A 26,727-nucleotide genomic window follows, 5' to 3' on the forward strand; every position below is an offset into this window, starting at 1 on the left:
GAAAAAAATGTTACATTTAAAGAAACAGAAATTGGATTTCTCATAAACGTTGTTGAAGCAATAGAACACAGTGTCTTCAAAGTTTTCAGGAAAATAATTTTGAAGCCAGAATTTTATGATGACACTATCAAGAACATAAGCAAAAAAATTTAGACATTTTCAGAAATTCAGAAACTTTACCACCCAACACATGAGAAAAATCAAGGTTCTTCAACAAATGAGAGGAAGAACCACAAAAAGAATGACTTGAGATATAGTGGCAACTGTATATGAAGAAGTGTAAAAAGGAAGAAGGGATATAGACACACACAGAATTAATTCAACAGTTCTCTGGACACTGAATGGCATGGATTTCTTTTACTGTAGGTCTAATCACACTATCATGTTTTTTGGTCCAACAGTTAACACTTACACAATTATAATTGCTAGGGGATGGGGGATAGGTTTAAATATTTAGGAACATCTTGCAAGCAAAGGTTAGAAGACAATGACATTGACAGAGGAGAAACTGAATAAATGCTATAAATCTTGATAAAAGCAAAAAAAACAAAAACTTTTTTAAAAGAATAAGAAAAATGTGTAAGCATTCTAATTTCCTAATCTTTCAGAGTGGGCAGTACACAGACACTATAAAAAGTTAATCAGAAACAGTAACTGAACATTACAAAGTTTACCACTGGTAAAACAACAATAATGTAAGAAAACTAGGGGCTAAAGGGTAGAAATAATAGTGCAAACACTAAAAAATGAAGTAAAGAGATACTGTTTAGAGCTAAAAATTTTAAAAATTAGTAGTGTTAATTTATAGAGTTATAAGGATAACCACCCAAAAAAAGTGAGAAGCAGTCTCTGTTAGAAGTTAGCATCGGGTCCTCTGCCCGGTGAGGCAGGAGTAAGGTAAGCAGGTCTTTAGGTCCCTAAGAGAACATGGAGCAGGATGGGAACCACGGTGAATTGTCAGGACTCGCAAAGCTTCACCAACACTGAACGACCCAAGAATGGTAATGTGAAGAGGAAAAGGACAAATGGCTTCAGTGGGTAGTCGCTTGAGCATTTCATTTTGTCTACTGACAGGTTAAGTTATTGACTCATCTAAAAATAAAGATGTGAGAGGGATTATCTCTTATTTTTATTTTAACTTGTTTGAGTGGTGGATTCTCTAAAAGTCCCAGGCAAAATCTGAATAGAAAAGAGCCTTTTAAGGTACTGTTTATATAAAGTCACTTGTGTTTCTTAAAGCCAAAATCTACATAAGCAAGGCTCTGGGGGCAGCAAAGCCAGTGAATACCCTTAAGGACTCTTGACATCTCAGCAACCAGAGTCGAGAAAGTTCCTGAGAATGAAGTGCAGCCAGGAGAGCCTCGGCACAGGGAAATGCTTAAGACTTTGTTCACGGCTATATTCCCCGTGCCTGGCACACGGTAGGTGCTCAACAGTAGGTGCTCAACAAATATGTGTTGAATAAACAAACAGATAAATCTATTGTTCTTAGCAGACAAATATAGAAGGAGCAACTGGTCTCCTGTCTGGGCCCAGTCCCTCACTAAGTTACTTTGAGGGCCCACAGAAATTGGAATAGATAGCATTTCTACTTTTTCCAAACAGGGCCTTTAACTTAAGATGATTTTGAACACACTTATCCATATCTCTAAACATTCCAGAATGTTCCTCCCTTAGGATGAGCTCCCCTTATTTGGAGAAAAGCCTCACTTTCTCCCAGGCTCTCCCTGGTATACTTTGTGAAATTGATAAGGGGGCCTTCCTGAAGATCAGCTCACTATAAACTGTCACCCAGTACTTGACATTCTACTCAATTGATACTGAGGAAAAAAAAAAAAAAGTAGAGAAAAGTGAAAGAAAGAACACACATTGCTCAGCAAAGGATTCTGCTGATTTGTAAGAGCCAAGTGCTCCATTATGAAAAGCTTAATTGAACTTCCATATATAGTGATGAGGGTAATACAATAATTTGAAAGCATCAGGGCTTTACAAAGAAAAAAAAGACTTAGCCGCCTGAGATTCCCACATATAGACAGCCACAAGATGTTCAAGATCTAACTGAAACTAAGCAGTGTTCCCACCTGAACCCTTTGCCACAACCAAGTTCCTTCTTACGGTGCTGTATGGGGCCATTCTCTTAAAATGGTCACTGTGCTAAAGCTAGCAGGAGATAGGTGCAGTTATTTAACCATTCTTTCCAAAGTATTCTAAGCTAAATGCCACAGATGCTTCCAATGTCTTCGGGATGGTGGATAGGCATAAATAATTCTACTACTCAACACAGCAGCCTGTGAGGTTGAGAAAACAACCTACGGTGCTCTTTTTAGAGGTGAAGGTTGGTTAGGTGTTTATGATTTAGGTGTTTGGGGGTGAGGGGAGAGGAGGAATGTTTCTTCTGATGTCTTCTTTTCCCTTAAAAGCAGGAAAAGGTTGGAGGGGGAAACCCACTAAAGTAGATGAAGTGTAAACAATAAATCTGTGCAGAAAAGGGGTGGCTACAACCCAGATTTTACCTCCTGGCCAAGCCACTGACATTAATACTACGTCAGGTACTGCAAGAGTACCTCTTCAGAATATTGTGGGCCACTTGGTGAGTAAGAACACTAGGACAGAAAATGGGGTTTCAGGAGGTCACGTTCTTCCTATGTTTAGCTTGGAAGTCAGACATTAGTGTGTTTTAAGATTTGACCTGACAGCAAAAGCCTTACAGCTACAGAACTCAAGCCAGAAAAGCCAGGGATGGTATGACACTGCTTCCTACTATGGCTGAGAAAAACTGAACTAGGATTAGAAAAGAACTCTTCTCGAAGAAGGAGAAGACCTTAACCTCATGTTCAGTCACTAACAGAAGAGCTGAGGAAGTACGCCTGCAAACTAGAACCAATGAAAATGAAAAAAGGAAAAGAAGTCTGATTCTAGGACTTCCTTGGCAGGCCAGTGGTTAAGACTTTGCCTTCCAATGCAGGGGGTGCGGGTTCGATCCCTGGTCGGGGAGCCAAGATCCCACATGCCTCGCGGCCAAAAAACCAAAACACCATAAAACAGAAGCAATATTGTGACAAATTCAATAAAGACTTTAAAAATGGCCCGCATCAAAAAAAAAAAGAAGTCTGATTCCTTGTAAGTGTAATAGTCTAATTTATATAAAAATAATAAAGACAAACTATCTATGAAGAAGCCAGAGAGCCGCAAAGGAAGTTCATAAAGATGGCATTGCTCCTGCTAGATGATAACCATTACAACAAAGAGTAACTAAGACGCTCCAAGCCCAAGAGATCTGCCACAACATCTCTAGTAGTAAGGACCCCACACAGGCATCAAGGTGGACAGCACTGGCTTTACATGAATGTGGCGGGGAGCAGAGGTTAAAACAATGTTTCAAAAATCACCATTACAAAACCCCAATCACCTCTCAAAAAACTGACCTTGTGCAGAAATCAGGCATTTCCCAACTGTTCCTATTGCACAGTTTCATCTCTGTGCCATCTTTCACTTTTCCAAAATGGGCCATGTCTATTGTCTCCCATTATCGTGAAATACTTCACATAATGAGGAGCAAGGGGGCAAAACCTTAAATGACACTATCTACCGGATATGTGACAATTTTCCGGGGATGGGGGACGGCGTGGTGGTAATTACGAGTGTACACGTGTGAGGCTTGACCCCAAGTCATATTTTTAGGTGCCCCTTTATAAATGTGAACAAATTTTTTTTTTAACACTTTTCTTTGAAAATGTGATATGCAGAAAGACATGGGCAATCAGTTAATAGGTAATATGGGTTTGCCAAACTGCAGCTCAAAAGTAATTGGGAAGTCCAGCACAAGTAAAGGTCACCCCACGAAACTTGCTCCTCAGGAAGGCTCTGGCAATAACGGAAGAATGAGATTTTAATCACTGAAGCTAATTACATAGAAGACTAAATCACAAGAAGAGTTATATAAGTGTCTTAAATACAATAAAAAGTAATTAACAGGAAGCGCCATCTTGACAGTTTCCTGTCACAATCCAGGCCTAAAAGGATCAGCTAATTCCCAACCTGGGAGCCAGAGAATGAGAAAGAACTCAAAGTTTGATCTTTTTATTTTTTATTTAAACTGTTTTGATGAACAGGTAACAACTCTTGCCAACTCCATAGTGAAGTTAATCAAGAAAAAATTTTAATCTATTAGAGGAATGATGAACCTCCTTTTCACTGATTCCCCAGAGGGCAAGAGAGGGGGAGCTGAAGACGGTTCCGCCAGAGAGGCCTCCCAAAGACCACGTGACTGGACGCCGACCCATACAGCAGAGAAAACAACAGGAGGACCAGACGGAATCCTGTGGAGGATAGGGGTAATTCACACACTTTGGCATGTGAAATACACTGAAAAATCTGCTTTGAAATAATCCTGAAAGAGGCCATCTCATCTGTCTCTTCCTTCTCTTTCCCCTGGAATGAGCAGTTTGAGAAAAGCTATTCGAGAATCGATCTCTTGAATAACAGGAAAGCCTCTAGACGCTATGAAGGCCAGTACGTAGGTGTAGGAGCCGACAGGTAATGACAGACATAGTTTAGATATTGAAATATGAGTACCAAAAGAAAGTGTCTTTATGAAAAATTGTTTTAAAAGGTTTAGTAAGAGGAATGGCTTTTAAATGGCTGCAAAATGTGCAAAAATCAGAACAGGAAAACTATAACAGATGAGGGGGATGTAAATCACAAAGATCTAGGATTCCATAATTAGTGTTTTTAAGTCATCATTCCATAGAGAAAGTTATGCAACTCACAGTGGATCCTTGCTACCCATATATCAAAGATTTGGAGATATAAGTACCTTTTTGTGTTTAAAATGGAATTAAAAACATTTGGGATAAAAAAATTAAATCCCCTGCTCTAGCCAATGTTTCTGAATAACCATTAAAAGCAGATAGAAGGATTTCGGTATAATAATTCTAAATATAAGCTGAGTATTTTGGACATTATTATTAATACCTCAACTCTCCTACAGTATTATTTGGAATGATTTAAGTAGAGAAAAATCAAGGCCACGGGGAAAACAAAGAGAAGCCATGAGGAAGACTCAAACATCAGAAGCATGCTACCAGGAAGACTTTCTAGAGATGCCCTATCTTTGGCACTGACCTTCCAATAACAAATAAACAAAACTATCAGATACAAGTTTTTTAAAAATATTTATCAGATTAAAATAAACCTGTAGCTCAGAAGAAACAGCTGTCCCAGGTAACGAAACATCTAAGTACTCCCAGTTTTATTTCATAAAGGGACACTGTGTAATACAGTAAACAATCACTCACAAATTTATCGAACTCCTATCAAATGCTGAATTCTGAGACTACAGCAGGGAATAAACAAGACAAAAATCCCTATCTTCAGGGAGCTTACTATCTGGTGAGGTTTGGTCTCAAAAATATTAGTACATCCCCACATTTCTCCCAGTTACCGCCCAGCAGTTTACTCATAAAGTCTAGTTTAGGAGAAACAAATCTATGAGGAAACTCAATGCACCCTGGGTACCCTGCCAAGCCGGTCTAATCCGAGGTAAATACCTTGGTAAATAATGCGAAAGTAATACTTACGATCTAATTACAAGAACTGGGAGATAGAAAGGTCAATGTTAACGCCCCATAGAACATTTCCAGAATATCTAATTTTAAGCAGTGTAAAAAAATATACCTCAATGGTAACCAAATGGAAAAAAAAAAAAAAAAGAATCCGCTCTAATGGGTCATTAGAAAAACACGAATAGAAGCCATCTGCCAAAAATAAAAAGATGTGCATTTTGACAGCAGTGGTGTTTTAACCAGTAAGTAGATAGAAGGAGCAGTTATCGGAGAGGACTCCTTGTTTGTGGCAGCAAAAATCTTAATCTAGGGGAATACTAACTTTCCAGCTTTCCACAGGAGGAAAGCATGCATCAAGCTCCTAAGAATTGGTGACAAATTGGTAATAATCGTTGTTGCAAGTTATACATACAGAAGAATGAGCAAAATATTTCCTAGTTTCCCCCATTCCAAAAATATTGTCTAATTTCTCAAGAACCTGCTTCTAAAAATAACCTGATGCCTGTGATGCTATTAAGGTAATGACATCAAAAGCCTATATTCAGTTCCTCTCGGCAAAAGTGAAGTCTCCGATTGCTGTGTGAACGTCAACAACATTAATACCTATAGGAGTGGCAACAGTAGCTAAAACCACCTGTTTCCAAAAGTGACAACACGAATGGGGGTGGGGGGTGGGGGGTGGGGCGGGGGCGGGGCGACGGATGGGAGAAGCTCCTGTTTGGCAGGAGAGCTTCTGGAAAGTAAGTTAGCTACCAGATCCTCTTTCTTTCAGAGGCATGCTATAGCTTAGAGAGAGGTGTTTCTCCCAATGGGCTTCACTGTACTTTCAACAAGATAATCCCTGTTATGATGAGAAACCTATCCTTTTCTTCCCCTCCACCACGCCCTCTTTTAAAAGAAAAGAAAAATACCCGTTTGGTAACAAACACCATTTAAGATTGTGAAATAGAGAAGGAGACAATTAGCATGCTGGTGTATTTTACGTAGGGTAAGAATTGCTCCTGGGGACTGACTGATTGTTTTAATATTTACTGTGGAAGCATGGCCCAGCAGGCTTCCTACTGCCCCCATCAGATAGCTCCTTGGAAGGCTGTTCCTCAACCGAGCTCCCAAAAGACTTTGGAATGTAACCAGGGTAAGGCCAGCCGAGTAGAAGAGGGAGACCGTGTCATCTACTGATTACATACATCTATACAAAGAAAAGGTCCAATTAACCTCTCTTCTTTTTCTGGCCTACAATTAAACTAATATGCGGATAACCTTTCTAATTTTGCATAGTACCTAAGGGCCCGATTGACACTCAATAAACGGCATTATTAATAGTAATAATGAGTGCTACATAGTGCCAAGCACACAGAGCCCAATAAGTCTTAAATAATGACAATAATGAAAGTATACGATTAACTAATGAGCAATTATGCAGTACTTCGCAAACAAAGTGCTACACAGGCACATAACAATTATAAGCCACTGAGTTAAGAGTAACAGAAAGCAAATCAGGACAAAAGGGAGGAGAGACTTGAATGAGGAGAGAACTCTCAGCTATGGCTGAGCTGCTACCAGCCAGAACACTCACATTCCTCCAATGGTGACAGTGGCACAGGTACGCTCTGAAAAGGCAGGCACCGTCTCTGTGGCTGGGCTGGCCGGTCTAATGTAGTCCACAGTCACGTTGACCTGAAAATAAAGAATCAAGGTAGACCACTGTAAAGTAATTACACTCCAATAAAGATGTTTAAAAAAAAAAAAAAAGCATCAAGGTAGTTAAGGCTGAGAATTTGCAACACAGCTCATTAGCAGGCCCCTGTGCCAGCACAACTGTAAAAGCTGACCTCACTCACAGTATGACTTTGTGGGTCTAAGATTTTAAAAAACAACTGAAAGAGAGCTGAACCACACATGGGGAGAAAATATCTGCAAAAGCCATCTCTGATAGAGGACTGTAATCCAAAATATAGGAAGAACTCTTAAATCCCAACCACAAGAAAATGAAAAACCCAATTTTAAAGTGGGCAAAAGACCTGGATAGCTTACCAAGGAAGACATACAGATGACAAGCATATGGAAAAGATGTTCCACACGTGTCACTGGGGAAATGCAAACTGAAACAACTATGAGCTACCACGACACATCTAGTAGAATAGTCAAAATCCAAAACACTGACAACAAATGCAGGTGAGGATAGGGAACAAAAGGAATTCTCGTTCACTGTTACTGGGAATACAACACAGTACAGCCACTCCGAGAGATGGTTTTGGATAGAACAAACTTTTACCATACATTCCAACAGTGAAAAACTTACGTCCACACAAAATCTGTATGTGGATGTCTTTGGCAGCTTTATATATAGATGCCAAAACTTGGAAGCAACCAACGTGCTCTTCAGTAAGTGAATGAACAAACTGTGGTTCATGAACACAACTGCATATTATTCAGCCCTTAAAAAGAAATGAGCTGTCGAGCCATGAAAAGACATGGAGGAATCTGAAATGCATATTACTAAGAGAAAGAAGCCAATCGAAAAGCTATATATTGTATGATCCCAACTGTGACGTTCTGGAAAAGGCGAAAATACGAAGACAGTAAAAAGACTGCCAGGGGTTAGCAGGACGAGACAGGATGAACAGATGTGAGGGCAGGATTTTGACAGCAGTGAAACTATTCTGTATCGAACTATAATGATGGATACATGTCATTACACATTTGTCAAAATCCATACAATGTAGAACACCAAGAGTGACCCCTAGTGAACTATGGACTCTGGATGATACTGTGTCCACGTAGGCTCACCAATTATAATAGATGTACCACGCTGGAGTGGGATTGTTGACGGCAGAGGAGGAAGTACGTGGGGGGCAGTGGGGAGAGATACGGGAATTCTCTGTACTTTCTGTTCAGTTTTGCTTTGAGCCTAAAAGATGCTGTGAACCTAAAATAAAGGATGACTGATATCAAGAGAGAAGGAAAAATGGCTGAACCTTTAAGGCCTTACGTAAGTTATACTCGACAGAGAAGAGGTTTGGAACACTCCTGGAGGACTCCTAGACATTATGGTAAAGCAGTTCTCTAACCTTTTCAGACTCATTTGAAAATCTGCTCAAAAATATGAATGAGGGCTTCCCTGGTGGCGCAGTGGTTGAGAGTCTGCCTGCTAGTGCAGGGGACGCGGGTTCGAGCCCTGGTCTGGGAGGATCCCACATGCCACGGAGCAACTGGGCCCGTGAGCCACAACTACTGAGCCTGCGCGTCTGGAGCCTGTGCCCCGCAACGGGAGGGGCCGCGATAGTGAAAGGCCCGCGCACCGCGATGAAGAGCGGCCTCCGCACCGCGATGAAGAGTGGCCCCCACTTGCCGCAACTAGAGAAAGCCCTCACACGAAAACTAAGAGACCCAACACAGCCATAAATAAATAAATAAATAAATAAAGTATAAAAAATATGAATGAATGCCTCTACAGAAAAACTGCATGTAGTTTCAGCCTGCCATAAGTTCTCAAGGCCTGTGTTAAGAACTATCAAGAAGAACAAACAAGATGACAGTCACAGGCATGTTTGGGACTGGTTTCACAATATGTGAATCAAAATGATGCAGCTAACTACACCCGATACCAACAGAGTTGGAGTTAGGAAATTGGGGGTGGGGGGGTGGGGGATGGACTGGACCGGAAGAACCTTTCATACTAGGTTAATCCTAGAATATACTAAACATATGGATATGGACACACTGAGCGATGCTTTTTCTTTACGAAATCTTTCAAGAGGACCATGTGTGTGTGTCAAAAGAAAGTTGTAAAAAATAAATAAATACATAAAAGAAAGTGGTATGTGGTATCCCTTAGCAAACATACAGGGTCTGTATTATAGCATCAAGGCAAATGCTTGGCTTTGGTCACGGCCGAGGTTACATACCTGTTACATACCTGTACTGAGGAGTCAAGCACCCTGAAGCCATCCCCATGGTCTGAAAGTCCAGAATTCCCTTTCCTAACTACGACTTTAGCTCCTACCGGTCAGCTTAGAGACGGTACGTTGTACAAGCATCAAGTTCAGCCACACTGCTGGTGAGCAGCATCAAAATCCTTTCAAACTGCCTGTTGCTCAAAAAACCATTTTAAAAATGGATATGGAAATTTCCAGAAGGACAGCTGCCTCCAAATTCGGACTGTCAGATCACAAACTTGAACGCTCCATCCAATCATGTTTTAAAAGCAACAAGGAGCCGCATCAGCGAGAAAGCCAATTAAGGGCTGAAAGTAAGGTAACTCTTTCTCATGAGAAGTACTATCATCGTACAACACCACAGAGGGAAGAAAATATAAAGAGGACTCCTTAGGTCAGATGTCTACACTGACACTACTGCTCAGCCTTATCATCTGTCTAAAGCTAAGGAGACGGATAAGTGTGCGGAAGGTGAACAGCCCAGGAGCGGGGGTAGGGCTGAAAAACTAGTACCTCCAACAAAGAGGTTTTCAAAGTTTCCCTGTAGGCATCTGGCCGGAGTTATTACAGGCCAAAGACAGGGCAAGGAATGGGAGGTCTACACACACAGAAGCAAGGCTGACTCAGATCCCTGGGAAGGAAGGAGTCCTCTGCATGTTGTCTGTACTGACCCACCCTGGAACTCGCCTCTGGCAAGGCCTGATAACTAACCTACGGAAGCAGAAGAGGGCCGGGAAACCATGTAGACACCTGTTGAAGTTATGGCAAAAATCACACAGGGAATCAGTGTTGTACAGGAGCTAAACCTCAAGGGCGCCCGTACCATAGGATGTAAAGTAACTCAGGGCCAAGTTTAAAAAGGGCACAGACACAGGGTATGGTCCAATTTGGGGCATTCGGGGGGCAAGTCAAAAATCTGTGGAGATGTTCACCTATTTTTGTGCTTTCACCCAATCCAACTAGTAACAAACTCAAGCCCTCAATTCTACTACCGGGGAGAAAAACTCATCCCTGCTTAAAAATAAACTCAGTGAATCTCAAGGTTACCTTGCATCTGCCAATGACAAGCCTCCTCCTCAGCAGACAGGAGTGGAACAGCAGTTCATCAGCGCAAGTACATGGCACAGAGTAACATTAGCTCTCTACCCAGAGAGCAGCTATTCATCTGGAAGCCCACTTGAGTAGCGCTGGTGGCAGTAGTGATGGGGGTAATGGTAACAAACAAAAATGAACCCTTAGCATCTCATCTTCCAGGCCAAAAGGTATGTTATCCCCAAACTGTCTTTAAAGAAAATCAATGGGAAGACGCCCCTCCCAAAAATCTTTCATCTTCAATAACCAAAAGAACCAGTAACTACATTCTACATTCACCTGCCAATTAGTTTTTTCTTCTATCTAGAGAAAGAACTGAGAGTCAGAGATTAAAGAGCTCATTGGAGAGATAACATTATTAAAGAAATTCTCAAATACAAATGAGGCCCTGAGAATAGCCCACAGCCAAGACACACACCTGCAGATAGCTATGACAAACCAGGAATTAAAGTCAATGTGTAATTAGCATTTTTGTCCCTCTCCTGGGGATTCTGAGATCTGTTCTGCTGCCTTGGAGTTTTTCATCTCTAGATACTTATCCCTGACTTGTCAATCACTTTTGGAAAAGAGCAGTTTCAATTAAAAACAACTGCAAATCTTAGCAAAGTCTTCATCTGAAGAGTGGATAACCTGAATTTTGTGCTTGGGGATAATTACATAAGGAATGGCATGAGTTGAAAAGAAGTAATGGGTTAATGCAAATGTGTCCTTCATTTTTCCAGCAAAGATACTCCTGGAACACTGGGTATGCAGGAATTTACACGTACAGGACACAGGGCAGGGCCTGATCCCTCTTTACAGCAAGGACCACAAGGGGTCCAAGGCTCCCTGCTGGTTCCACCTGTCATTCTCTTATTGAATGAGTCACACATCACACCTTTGGGCCTCACTTTTCTCACATAATTCACCTGGTAAATGAGAGCACCAGGCTAGAACTTTAGAACATCACTGAACTCTAGAATTCTAGAAAATAACTTAGCCAGACATGGTGTGCTATGTAGTGTTTTCTTAGACCGGTGTAATTCCTACCTTACATTTACTACTATGAACTAGTACAGATAGAGTGTAAGCGCCAGGAGAGGGAAAAAACATGCCTTTTATTCATGGAAACTGCCACGATAGGGCCTGTACGGTAGGAGCATACACAGTGAATATTTGTTTCATGAACAGATACGTGTAATCAGGAACCCTTTCAGACATGAAATTCTGGAGGATACTTTTGAAATGAGGTGGTTAGGCATTTTGAGGACCACTTAGTCAAGCTGTTAACCATTGTTTCATATATTAATTTAAAGCATGAAGGAGGGAAGACGTATATTGAAATTGGGATAATGCTTTAGATTAAGAAAAATGTAGTTTCCTGTATTATTTCTCAAAGAGGTTCTCAAAGAAAAGAAAGGGTAGCAGGTAATCTGATTCCTCCTCGGCGCATTAGATTGTGGAATATTCCTTGAAAACAATTTCAAGGACCCTTCGGAGGAACTAAGATGAGAACTTAAAACCAAATTTGGATCCCAATCTCTTAAAAAGTCTGGAAACAGTTTAGTACAACAGAATACACTTGGGCCACACCTAAGGAATTCGGACAATCTATGGATACCCTTCACGTAACTAATCGCTCACTAGAAAAGTGACAAACCACCAGAGAACTTCATAGACCTTATGATGCTGATGATAATGAAATGACAAAATCTGAATGCCTAAGCATAAAAGATACATAAGATTTCCAGGCCACAGTCTGAGTTTAGGCTGTTACGTGAGGTTATTTTGCATAATTACTATATAATCCCACCCACTATTCCATGTGGCCAATCATAAATTCACAAAGAGCTGTTCAAAAAAATACCCTGGCTTAAGAAAAAAGCTCTCGTATGGCCCGTCATTCTCATGACAGAAACAGAAAACACATCATCTGGGCAAGTCTGGCTAAGGCAGCCGGGAGACAAAAGTAAGTGGAACAAAATATTTTACGCAGCTTAGATAAGAGCGTGGACTCTGGGAGCTGCCAGACTGCAGGTTTTGGTTACCAGCAATTCTACATATGAGCTGTGAGAACTTGGAAAAGTTACCTCACTTCCGTGCTTCAGTTTCACATGGATAACTCTACCTATCTCACTGTTAGAAGAAGAAACGCATTAATATACATGAGGCATTTAGAGCAGGGCCTGACTCATACGAAGCTGTGTCAGTTATTTTTAGACAAACATATACTGATTTTCTTGGAGGAGAGCCTGGCACAGAGTAGGTGATAAGTATCTGCGAGACAAATACATAAATACACGCAAACATACATACATGCATAAGTAAGATGCATGTTGACTTTAAATCATTAGGCAGAAACACTCAATTAAATACACTTTTCCCCTTAAGGAGTCACAGCAAACAGGACTATGTACCTCATACATATTTCATCCCAACTTACAGATAAATATGGCTTATTTTAAAGAATGATACACTGTTTAGTACTTATTTAGACACTTTCCAGATTAATTTTGCAGGTACTAGTTGCGGAGATTTTATTTACCAAAGATAATTGAAGTAGAGTGTGGGGAATCACCTCAACTAATAGGTTAACTAGAGGAATTTGGGGAGGATACTCCTTGCCTTACAAAATCAGGAAGACAAGGAACAGAGAGCAACCAAGTTTCCATTTGCTGTGGGCATAATAGGACAATACTTAATTTATGCATTCTTGACCTTTTTTCCCTGCTAACAAGCAGCGTAGGTAATTATTCTAAAATTGTGAGATACCTTTTTTTTTTTTTTTTTTAATTTGAAACACAGTTCAGTCACCCATTCATCTAGATATAGGATGAGCTTCAAAACAAAATTGCCAAGGAGCCTCTTGGTCCTGCTTCTGGGCACACTGACCTCCCAGCTGAGCCATCTATTCAGACATAAGCTAAACGCTCATAAAAGGATGTCAAACGTACCCTGTGCTGTCTAGGAGGCAACAACAATAAGAGCCACAAATGAGAGCAACATACGCACATTGACATTTTCTAGCAGCGACATTAAAAAAAGAAACAGATAAAGTTACTTTTAATAGTATTTTTGATTTAACTCAAAATATCCAAAACATTATCATATCAACATATAACCAATATTATTTTTAAAGTATTGGGTTTCTTTTCTTTCTTTCACTGACAAAGTCTTTGAAATCCGGTGTGTGTTGTGCAGGAACAACACATCTCAGTCTGGACCAGCAATACTTCAAGTGCACAATAGCCACACACAGCTGTGGCGGCGATACTGGACTGTACATGCCCAGACTGTCCATTAAGGGACCAGAGTCTTAGCCTCAATCCTCTATTACATGATCCTACCTTTGGTGGTTATACCTTTCTCTAGTTTCTAAGGGGAACTTTTGTTATCTTCTATTTTAAGATTCCTTGTAAATACTCTTAAACCAAATATGAAGAAACATGGTATAAAAAATGTTTATCATTCATTTTCTTATTTAAAAAATCTATTATTTAACTAGACTAGAAAGGCAAGCTATTTATGTAATTTTCAGTTCCAGAAAACAATTTCAGGGGTGAGAATAAATGTGCACACAAAGGGAAAAAAATTCCTCTAATTTTAACTATCGTTGTAAAATATATTCTGTTCAATATTTATGAAGATACTTTTTCAGCGACTTGTCTACCAACTCAATGGTTGGACTTAATCATTGAGTTGCTGAGGTAAGTCTAGAATTCACCTTAGTGTTTGAAATGTACTCTAATGGTAACTAGAAACTCACATTAAAGAAATATCTGCTTTTGTATTTATGATTAATGCTTCTGTTGAGTATTGGTATTATTAGAAAGAAAATGAGCAATTGGTAGATGTGAACAGTTTTTGTTTACATTCAGCACAATCAAAAGCTGAAATCTCTGTGTCCCATTAGGACATCCTGTAGCTCTGGCATGTCTTAAATTAGAAGAACTTTTACAGATACACTGACAAAAAATTATATATCTACACTGCAAAGAGAAGGAGACAAACCAATGATCCTTTCCTACCTCTCCAAGCCACAGCCTAGATGCATTCGGTAACACCCCCTTCAAAATCATTGTAATTAGGTGTTAAGGCTGGCTGTTTATTCACATGTGTTTACGTTGCTCTCTCTGATCTACAATCACCCTTCCCACCTCCCCCGGCACAGTCAGGACTATTTTGAGCACATTTCATTTTCATCAATGGAATGTTAACCTCTACTGCTTCCCAACCTCCATGAGCACAGAGTCAAGGAGCTTTCTTATTTGATGCATTTCTGACAAAATGAACCCATTACTCCCCACCCCCTTGTCGGATGGGCAAATGCATTTATCTGTTTTGAGAGGAAAGGTAAAATCCAGCTTCATGCGGGGCCTATGGAGATGCTAAGAGTCTCTACCTGACATTAGGCATTCATTTAAGTGGACATCACTACTCCCCAATAAACACTCAGTTTGGTAAATATTTAATTAGAAGCATACACAGGCATGAGATCCACAAGTAAATGTGAAAACATTTTATGTAAAGAGCCATTAGAGCTGGGCAAAGATTTCTAGAAGTAGTGGTAACACCCTGACAAAAATATAACATTAAAATGGTTGGAAGCAAGATGCATAGTTCACGTATGAGGTAGATAACGAGCACATGTAAAATCATCAGGGAAATGAAGTTCTGACCATTGAAAATATTTCAAGTAAATCTGATGAGGATCAAAGACAAATAGAAACCACTATGTGAGAGTAACCTTGCAGCTGCAAGCATTTTCATTAATCCTCTTGATTCTTGAGTCCTTATAAACCTACAGATATATCTAAAAAGTGTAACCTGCTTGCATTAGTGCTCCAACCACTATATTACTCATTACCGCATCATGGTTTAACTCATCCCAATACCTAATTTTAATACCACAGTGTCTGTACCAAAGAATGCCAAAGGCCCCCCAAAACACTACTGGAAACTGTCCCACAGGTTCCCTGCATGTCTCTTCTTACTTCTCCTCAGAGCCACCATCTCCACTGCTTTCCTCTGGAGGATGAAGGCTGAGTGTGGGTCATTTTTCTCCTCTATACAAGTGTCAGTCATGGTCATCTGTGTCCAAAGTTTCCCAGGTCAGCAGCAGTCAGGGGAAATTAAATCACTCCCCCCAGACCTCTTCCTGGAGGAGTTCCAGCCACACAAGCAGCACAAATATACGGATACTCATGCCTTTGTGTAGAATACACACAAGGTCACCCAGTCTTGAAAATAAAGCTAAGGTGAGAGGCTCAGGGATATGAAGAAAGGGGATTTGCTTAATGGCATCTAAGAAGTATTACTGGAGGAAAAAGGATGCTTTTAACACATGGATAAAAACAAAAAGGTTAAATTACATTTTCTCTGCAAACATAATATGTGCCAGTCTACAAAGGAAAAAGGCCACTCACCAAAAGGCCAAACTGGGAAACCAAAGCAATAAAAGTGGGAGCTAAAGTAGTCACCCCGCCAAGAGTTCCAATCAATTCCTATTGCTCTGGGGGTTAGGTATTGCAAAGTCAGTAAAGAAAAGCCACCCTGCATTCACTGCAATTCAGAGCACACCTATTTCTCCAGCATGCCCGCGAGCTGCCATTTAGAAGTCACTCAGACAAAGGAAATAAACACTCAGGTAAGTTAACTTAAAGGTGAAAGTTAGAATGGTGAATTGGACTAGTAGAAGTGTATCTTGACCTCAAAGGAGAATGATGAAGAAAAAATATAATTCTTAAGGAATACCTGCCAATGGCACAAAGTAAAACAGCCCAAAGGTACAGCTCTTCTGTTGTATAAATTATTCTTGGTTTCGTTGTTAAGAAAAGATTCCAAGAGAGTCAGGTGTTAACATCATAGGCCTCTCTTCCTTTAGATATACCTTCCTCTCCCTGTATTTCACACAGAAGATAGAGGCCTACTAAATGAAACGAAGTCCCTTGATCAAAGGCACAGCGTGCACAGAGCAGTAACACCTAAGGTCAATGTCTGAAACTACACACGGACACTGATCAAAGACCATCCTGACTGCATCTGTGTCCACCTCCAAATCCAGGTCTCTTAACAAAAACAGTGTACGTCTATGCACACAGCCAAGTCCCCAGCCCACAAATACGTATTAGGAAATTAGGTGGTTAGCACTGGATTATAAACCTAGGTCAAAGGCACCAATTACGGCCTAAATTCATGAAGCAAATTGCCTCTCAGCAGCTGCATAGCCAAAGAAGCCCTCTCCCAGACTCAAAGTTCTTCCATTTCCATTACTAACATAGAGGTACAAAGTAAAGAAATTTCTCTAGTTCTTCAAAAAATTAAAAATAGAATTACCGTAAGATCTAGCAATTCTACTTCTGGGTATTCAATCCAGGGTCTCAGAAATATTTGTAGTCCATGTTCATAGCAGCACTACTCACAATAATCAAAAGGTAGAAGAAACCCAAATGTCCACTGATGAAGAAACAAAATGTGGTAGATACACACAATGGAATATTTTTCAGCCTTAAAAAGGAAGGAAATTCTGACATATGCTATGACTTGAATGAGTCTTGAGGATGTCATGCTAAATTCTATAAGCCAGTCACAAAAAAGAAATACTGTATGATTCCACTTAAATGAGGTACCTAGAGTAGTCAAACTCAAAGAAACAAAGTAGATGGTGGTCGCTAGGGGCTGGTGGGAAGAGGAAACGGGGAGTTGTTGTTTAATGGGTATACTTTCAGTTTTGCAAGGTAGAGACTGATTGCAGGACAATGTGAATATATTTAACACTACTGAACTGTACACTTTAAAATGGTTAAGATGGTAAATTTTATGTAATGTGCATCTTGCCACAATTATGTGTGTGTGTATGTGTGTATTTTTTAACTTGGGGTAGTCTACCCACGTAAGCCAGGCAGAGGCCAGACAACTGCAGAATCTCCTTGAAGAATTCAAGAGGATACTTCTATCACTTTCCCAAGAAAATAGATGGTTACCCACAGGCAGTAGTGATTAGAAGTCCTGTACCAAAACCCATTAATAAAGGAGTAGAAGTCTCAGTCATGGAGGACAAATCATTCCATCTTTCTCAGGGTATGAAATATCTATTTTCTTGCTTTCTAAAAACAGCCAACTGAAGCTGCATGTCTAGGTGCCACAAGTCTAACTAGATGTACCTACTTCACCATTTCTCAGAGGCAGATGTAGAATGGGATAGAGTAGCCTACAGCTCACTGACCTCCTATAAAATTGTCACATAATTTTGGAAGTCTTGCGCTCTGACACGTTCCCTCTCTGAGGAATAGTCCTCCGTGGAGATCTGTCACGTGTAGATCTACCCTTTGGGGGAACATTTTATTGCCTCCCACCATAATTTCCCACCTCTATCTAGTTCTCCAGAGGAATTTAATCACTATTGTCCATGCTCTTCTCTAATGAACATTCAGTTTTCATATGCTTCTCTAAGTGGCATTTTTACTGTTGGCAGAAACCTAAATTGGTACATCTTTTGCAGTCAAACTGGCAATTGTACTAACATTTAATGTGTGGATGTCTTTTGACCCAACAATTCCACTTCTAGGAATTTAGTCTACAGAAACAAAGACGTATGTACAAGCATTCTGTCCTTTGCATTCATGGTAGTTTAACACAAATGCATAATTACAAGTTGTGATCTAACTCTGACACTAGCCCAAGTTCCAAGTTGGCAGTCACCACGGCAATTCTTTCCCTCTATATTACAAGCATGTCTCAATAAATACGCTGTAGCTGTTGAAAACAAGGGAGATCTATATATTCTGCTATGACAACATGTTCAAATTTTAAAAAGCAAAGGCACAATGGTAGCTATAATCTTATTTGGGGGAATTCAGGGACACACATAGAAACAATCTGGTGGAACTTACCCAACATTGTTAGAAGGGCTTACCTTCAAAGGTACTATTATGGGGCACGTTCAACTTTTCTCACCATAAATTTCTAAGATTTTAAAATTACATTTGGAGGAGAAAAAAAATATGACTGAGTTAAAAATATAAACAAGGGGTAGCTGGAATAAAATATACAATGGAAACACGTACTTTTATTAAAAAACAAATAAAAAACTAGCCTCCTCACAACCAGAGACTTCAATGTTGACTATCTATTTCATCAGACTAGTTCCCAGGATGAGGCCAGGGTCACCACTTAGTAGTGTCTGCCAACCAATAAGGATTATGCAAGGCAGGCTATACGCTGTGAGAAGGATACTTCCAGGTGCCCAGTGGCGCACTGTTTCCATAGCAGGTGGGCATCGCTCTCTGCAAATGAACTGTCAATCTCACTGTGCACTGATAATGATGCTGCCACCACCACCTGCCTGCCATATGTTTTCCCTACTTGTCACGTAACAAGGAACTGCATTTTGGCATGCTGATCACTGACAAGTCTGATACTACTGCTCAATGTTTGTTATAACTAGCTGCAGCACTTCATATAGCCGAGGCAGCTACATGATGCCTCACAGGATGCAGGACATAAAATATTACTTTGCCAACTGACTACTGATTAAGCCCCCCAATTATTTTTTAATATAAATTTATTTATTTATTTATTTTTGGCTGCGTTGGGTCTTCGTTGTTGTGCACAGGCTTCTCATTGTGGTGGCTTCTCTTGTTGCGGAGCACAGGCTCTAGGTGCGCGGGCTTCAGTAGTTGTGGCTTGCTGGCTTCAGTAGTTGTGGCTCCCGGGCTCTAAAGCGCAGGCTCAGTAGTTGTGGTGCATGGGCTTAGTTGCTCCGAGGCATGTGGGATCTTCCTGCACCAGGGCTCGAACCCGTGTCCCCTGCACTGGCAGGTGGATTCCTAACCACTGCGCCACCAGGGAAGCCCCCAACATTTTACAGCAGACTACCCTGTTGTTCTTCCTTTACTTCTAAGTCCAAGAGCTGCTAATCGAAGGGCTGTGCCCCATCCCCAATTCATGCCCTGTGATCCTGTTTCCCAATAGTGGAACAGACAAGGAACACAGACTTCCCACTCTGATATACTGAATTCGTTTTGTCTCCCTTAATCATCATGGTACAGTCAATAAAGACGGATGACAACCCCTGGGGTTTCCATTTTTAGCTCTAACATAATGCACAGATTAGCCAAAGGTATGACATCATAGGTCAAGAACTGGTGGTGATGGAACACTGTCTCACAACAGCAGGTAATCTGAAGGTAATGAAATATGGTAAACCATGTTTGGTGTACCAATAATCTGCCTCCACAGTCACTGCTCCTACTAGTAGAACTCTAACTCATGCACTCCTGTCTGTATATATCAGAGAATCTCAAAATATAACGCTTGTTATCCACACCTAATCAACAGACTGGGAACTCGTTTCCAAAAGGAAGGAAAGCAGATTTTCAGAGCCTGACATTATCTTCTTAGGTAAAAGAAAGTGAACACACAACTGTGAAATCAATCAAGCATGTGAACCAAACTTTTTTCCCATTAATGAGAACATAAAGGTAATTATCCAACAGCACTTTCTATGAATTAGCAAATCACTGGACAAGTATATGCTTCCCTTAATGAGGGGACTCATCGCACATTTCAGCTGCCACTCCCATCCCCACTCTCACCCACCACTCAACTCACTGGATAAAATGCCACCCAGCAGTAACATCAACAAAGAAACACCAAGTACTGCTTGTCATTCATTCAGCAGCCATTCCACCAACAGTCAACAACAGTCAAAAGTATACTAAATTTAGTAAATTTTAGTATAACCACAATGCTGTGCAACCACCACCATTATAATTCCAGAATACTTTCATCACCCCAAAAGATACCCTTTACCCATTGAGCAGTCATTCCCCATCCCCTGGCCACCACCAATCTACTTATTGTCTCTTTCAATTTGCCTGTTTTGGACATTTCCTTTAAATGGAAACATACAATAGCTGGTCTTTCGTGTCTCACATCTTCCACATGGTATAATGCTTTCAGGTTCATCCAGGTTGCTCCATATGTCAGTACTTAATTTCCTTTTATGGCAGAGTGTACACAGTGTGTGCATACACCATATTGTGTTTATCCATGAAAATATACTTTTGAGACTGCAGCCATAACAGAAAGTGCATTGAGTACCACTTTAATAAAATCTCATTATAATGATAAAAAAATTTTTTTTATAACAAGAAGTACCTTGAGAATCAGTTGAGAGCAGCTGATACCATATGCAGAAGAGCCTACTATCATTAGCGCAACTAACTTAAGCCATGGAGTCAAATCACATAAGGGAAATATTTGAATCTCCCAACCTGTCTGGTTCAGAGAACCTCAAGCAAATCCATATATTTTTTCTTTTTTTTAAAGCCACTCTTTCATAAACAGGAAGAAGAAATCTTTCAGGGCCTAAGTATTGTAGGATGGTTCAAATAACCAACCAACCAGCCACTTCAGAGGAAAGCAAACTTCTTCCCAGCAGGTCATGTGCTCAGGACAAACAGCAGAGGCACTGTGTAGAATGCCAAAAATTATACAGATACCATCTATGGAAATATTCTTCCAAAAGACACAATCCTGTAAGGCTTTAACCCTCCCACTGGCTACAGCTGCTTCCCAGTTTCCCTGCACACACTCACTCACGATGAACCAGACTGTAACTGTGGTTTCAAGGATCTTCATATCTTCATTACTTAGCCTGTTTGAATACATCCTTGGTATCCACAGCAATGCATCTCTCTCTGACCTGTCACATGTGCTCATTTCTATGTGATAGTCTGCATACCAGCTGACCCAATTCCTCTCCTGCCTGCACCAATTCCACAGTGGAAAATGAATGATAAATTCTTCTACAGCACAGAAGGAAAGAAATAAACAGAAAGACTCAATGGGCCCTCCTCCATAATTTAGCACAGAAAGATTTTTTTATTCTTCTGCTACTAAAGAAAAGTCTCCATGTCTTTTAGCACACAAGATAATCTCAAAATAGGAAAACTGGTTTACTCATTACATAACTGTTTGAGCTATAAATTTATTAACCTGATCATCAAAAGACCAGATTAAGAATATAGTGAGGATATTTAACAACATTCTGCCACTGTAGAATTACCACAGAAGTTTAGACAACTCTGTGGGAAAGAATTTAAAGCCAAAACTTCTAGCAGCTCTAGAGGGTAACAGAAAAATGCCCAGTGAGTATAATCAGAATATACTGATACAACCACCTATATCACACAACAGTATCAACCTCCAAACACTAGAAAATCACCAACTGAGGCTTCCATCTATAGCCGAGTTTATTGCGATCATTGGCCAAGGTCTTTATGCAAACTACCCTAAGGAGAGACTTCCTGAACGATCTCAGAAGAATTGTCTGAAGCCCAATCATTTCACTTCCTTCAGTACATTTCAGAACTAGTAGGTATAGGACATGGAAATCGAACTTACTGTATTAGAGAAAGTGCAGGCAAAACTGCTATAAATACATGCTAAATTTCATATATATGAATAAAATCAAACAGAACAGCAACACATATCAAAAAAACAACAAGAAAATTTCAGGTTAATCAGGTGAAAAAGAAACGATGGGTCCATAATATATTGTCTATTTTCTCTGTAAAAGATAAACCAAGATGCATAGGTATATTTAAATCAAATGAAATGATGCACTTATAAATAGAACCTGCATAACAAATGATTGTAATTGATAGAAGGTTATAAATTGAAATATTTAATAAAATGAGCATTCTGTTAGTGACATCTGATAAAATTCCTGTGAGTAAATGTCATGATAAACATAATACAGTAATTAAATCACTAAAATATTCAATGATAAGTATGGGGTTCAAAAGCCTAGAAAAACATCCCATAGTTAATAGGAAATTATAGGCATGTTAGAGATACCCTGATCTGGAGCAAGTGGGGAAAACAGAGAAGAATTAACTGGCATTGATCTAATAAGCAACTCCCAAACCTGGAAAGAATGAACATAACCATTTTTAATAATTCCACAACATATCAGCAACCAATCTATCTGTGAGAGCTTTTTTTTTTTAAATACGCATTTTTGCTTCTCTTGAATATTGAGATTGTATTTTAGCTGCTTAGAGGTGTCTGGGCTGTGGAGCAGGGGGAGTCACATTAATAACATCTACAACATAACAGTTATTCAGAAGGATTAATCCGTCTGAAAATTATGCAAGACAGGGCTCTTCTGCAATACGTAATGGCAAACTCATACAATTTGGAATAGGGTGGCTTACAAAGACTGAAAATGGAAAATATCTCAGTAGTAAGTTACTTTTTAATGATTAAGTTAAAATTTTTATTACTATACAAAGATTTTTTTTTATTCCAACTCTTAGTTAGCTGAGCTTTTAAGGGATAAAGTAAAATGAAAGACTATTTAAAATCAAATGAAAGGAATCACAGTTATCACCTAAGGCAAGCATATACCACTACGTAAGAAAAAGCAGATTCAGAGGAGTTATGTGAATTACCCAAATTTAAAGAGCAATTCAATGAAAGAGTTGTAACTACTAGAGCCTAAATATCAGAGCAAATAAAATTTGAAATTATAAGAATAGTAATCCACAATAAAAAGTCATTTCAGTAAATTAAGCCTGTTATATGCCTGGAGAGATTTACAGTCTAAGAGCCCAAGGTCTTCCAAGTCTGAGAAGCTACCCTTTCAGAAGCTACCCTAAAATACAGGATACAATGCAGGTGGCTGAAGGGGTAATCCATGAGAAGCCTGAGACAGACTTCCAACTTTGGTTATTGCCTCTGGTTCTCTCCAAAACTATCCAGCTTATTGCTGTATCTCCTGCTGATCTATAAGCAAGAAAATCAAAAATAAAAATACAAAGAAACTATTTTGTTGCTATGTTGCTTTAAAATAACTAAGGGAATAATGGAAGGTTAAAATTAAGCATTAAGAACTAGACTAAATGAAATATATGGAGAAGAATAAAATTAAAGTTTAAAATTAGAATTAAAATCTCAAAAACCAGAAGTACGACTTTTTAAATGGGAGAAAATATATGAGACTTAAAAGGGGGGAAGCTATTATACTTCTTAAATAACCAAATCCTGTGTAAAAAAGCATTCAACATCAATTAAAAGACTTATTATATACGAATTATAATTATACATAAATTATACATAAATAGAAGCTTTTTTGCCCTTAACGCTTCTAAACTTTAGATCCTCCCAAATCTAGAAGCCTGATTTTGTATGCTCAGTGAATCTAGTTGATTATACAGTATGGCATGTTTAGCGAAACATAAAATAAAGTCACAGTACCATAGTTCAAAAAATTAAGATGAACACAAATTGGTGAAATAAATTATCATACAATCATGGAATAAAACTACACAGCCATTGTAATTATTACTTTAAGAAATTTCATTTAAGGATGTGAGGAAATGTTCAGGTTATGCTGTCAATTGAAAAAATAAGGACATATAGATTTATTTGTATGTTTATATTTGAATCAGAGAAAATACCTCAAAATGTTAACAGTACTTTTCCTTTTCCTTTATACTTTCCAAATTTAATATAACAAACATACATTGCTTTTATAATCAGGAAACAAAAACCCACAGAAGGAAAACAAAAGATCATGACAGTTAAGGTGTGGTCCAAGGTAACAGTACTCACACTCGTAAAAAGCATAACCTGTGTGTCACTGATAATAGGGGAGACTTGATTCCCTGGCTCCAATTCTCCAGAAGGCTTGGAATCAACTGAAAGAATTTTATTCGGTGCTCGCATGTTCTTACTTCCCTATTTTCAAAAATAACTTACAAATTAAAGTAACCGAGTCTAACATTCCAAAAACCAGAGAAAGTTATGTGGTGCATACTTAACCTGAGAAGGAAGTCCATGGGGTCACTCCCAAAGAAGAAAGGTCAAGAAAGAGGTCTGTAAAGCTTTGCAAAGTGAAGAACTAAAGAAATAAGATGGTCAACAGTAGCAAGACGACTAGAGGGACTTCCCAGGGGGTCTAGTGGTTAAGACTCCACCTTCCAATGCAGGGGGTGTGGGTCCCATCCCTGGTGGGGAAACTAAGATCCCACATGCTGCGCAGTGCAGCCACAAAAAAAAAAAAAAAAAAGACTAGAATTACTCAAAATAAAGACACTCCATGGCTCAAGAAGACAAAATACAAATTTCTTTATGCATTCCCATTTGTATCTGTGGAAACTGCACAAGAATCTTTCATCTTTTCCTAGCAGTGAGAATGCTACCTCTACTAGAGTGATGACAAGACCAGCACCATGAAAAAGGATGAAGATCAGAATTTACATTCTAGGCTATATAGCCAAAGTGAATCCTAAACCTAAATTGGTTTAGTCCTTAGAACTGGCAGGTAATTTTGGAGGCCAACAAATGACAATAGTGCTGAGGATGTACCTGGCCTAACTCATTTCAATCAATTTTGGTTAATATGCACTTTATTGTAAAAAGGAACACCATTTAGAATCAGTGGAAACTTGAGAGTAACACTACGGAGAAATGACAATATAATATGACACTAACTGTACAATCAGTTTATCTACATCTTTTAATAAAGCCACATTTCTACTTCATTTTGTTCTCAATATACCTCTTATTTAGTACTAGCATAAGTCATTAATTGCTATAAGCAACCAAGAATCATCACTCTATAATACAAAAAATAACAAATCTCTCACCTGAAGTATCAGCGAAGTACTTTAAACAAAACATGTTACCTATGGGATTAGAAATAAACCCATTTCACAATATTACCTCAAATGTAATCAATCTTTGAATTCGACCCCTTAATAGTAAACCAAGTGGCAATAATATTTTGAAATGCTGGATTAATTAATCGAGTGTTCATCTGGGAGTTGAAAAGCAGGACATCCAACATTTATTTCTAACTGATGATCAAACAGCTGTGCTTGTTGGATAGGTATGTTCAGGAGACAGAGACTTCAATCTGGGGCTTCAAGCTTGAGACTTTCAGAGAGACTGGGGGTTAAGAAAGAAGGCTGGATGGGGCATACTTTGTCCTTTATTTAGCTTACTTTGGGTCACAGTAAATTAAGTTCTCATCATATCTCCTGCCACTTCCCATGGAAACTCTATCAAGATATAAAAAATGTACCTGGAATCTCAGAAAAGAAGCAAACTGGATGTTAAGAGTACTCTCCAAGCTCTCCCTTCCCCAGGCCCACTCCCACTTCCTCTGAGTCAGGCAGATCCAAGTCAGTGTCAGTGAGCACTTGGGGATCAAAAAGGTTTTCTTAAAAAGAAGGGCAAGCAATAGACTGTCATCTTGTTAGACTGGTTTTAAAGGCAACAGAGGGGGGCTTCCCTGGTGGCGCAGTGGTTAAGAATCGCCTGCCAATGCAGGGGACACGGGTTCGAGCCCTGCTCCAGGAAGATCCCACGTGCCACAGAGCAACTAAGCCCGTGCACCACAACTACGGAGCCTGTGCTCTAGAGCCCGCAAGCCACAACTACTGAGCCCGCGTGCCACAACTACTGAAGCCCGCGCACCTAGAGCCGGTGCTCCGCAACAAGAGAAGCCACTGCAATGAGAAGGCCACGCGCTCACTGCAACCAAGAGTAGTCCCCGCTTGCCGCAACTAGAGAAAGCCTGTGCACAGCAAAGAAGACCCAACACAGCCAAAAATAATAAATAAATAAAATAAATAAATTAAAAAAAAAATAAAGGCAACAGACACTAAAGAAAATAAAATGACAACCGTCTTTCTCTCATTTAACCTTATCAGGACATAGAATAGAGCAAGTTCACATTTTATTTGTCATATTATATACTGCTCCCTGTTCTTAATTTTCCTAACCCCTGACTCAGTAGTTTGCTATTATCGATTGAGCTCTTACAATGTGCTGAGCACTGCACTAAGTGCTTTCCATATATTACCTCATTTAATGCTCATGACAGGACTGAATTACGTAATGCTACCTCAGAGATTCAAACCCATGTCTATCTGGATCCAAAAGTCCATGTGCTAAACCACGACAAATAGCCAAAAATAGGATATTGATTATATACTCATTAGATATTAAATGATGAAAGTACCTCACGTAGAAGTCAATTTAATGACACAGGGAAACCATCGTACTGAACGTTACAAAACACTAAGTACCATATAATTATTAGCTAAGTTGAAAATTATGCAAATACCCAAATGCAT

At 39.5% G+C, this 26,727-nt stretch overlaps 1 protein-coding gene across 3 annotated transcripts in view; it reads right to left on the minus strand.

Annotated features, from left to right (window-relative positions):
* The window catches only part of SND1 (staphylococcal nuclease and tudor domain containing 1), a 417,958-nt gene that overhangs the window by 211,621 nt on the left and 179,610 nt on the right, over window positions 1-26,727 (minus strand). For all 3 annotated transcript variants that reach the window (XM_007177207.3, XM_057550039.1, XM_007177206.3), the window contains one exon: window positions 7,141-7,241. In XM_007177207.3, the coding sequence (XP_007177269.2) occupies window positions 7,141-7,241 (101 nt within the window). The remainder of the gene's footprint in view (window positions 1-7,140; window positions 7,242-26,727) is intronic.

The sequence above is a fragment of the Balaenoptera acutorostrata genome, chromosome 7 (genome assembly GCF_949987535.1).
Source record: "Balaenoptera acutorostrata chromosome 7, mBalAcu1.1, whole genome shotgun sequence".
Classification (NCBI taxonomy): Eukaryota; Metazoa; Chordata; class Mammalia; order Artiodactyla; family Balaenopteridae; genus Balaenoptera; species Balaenoptera acutorostrata.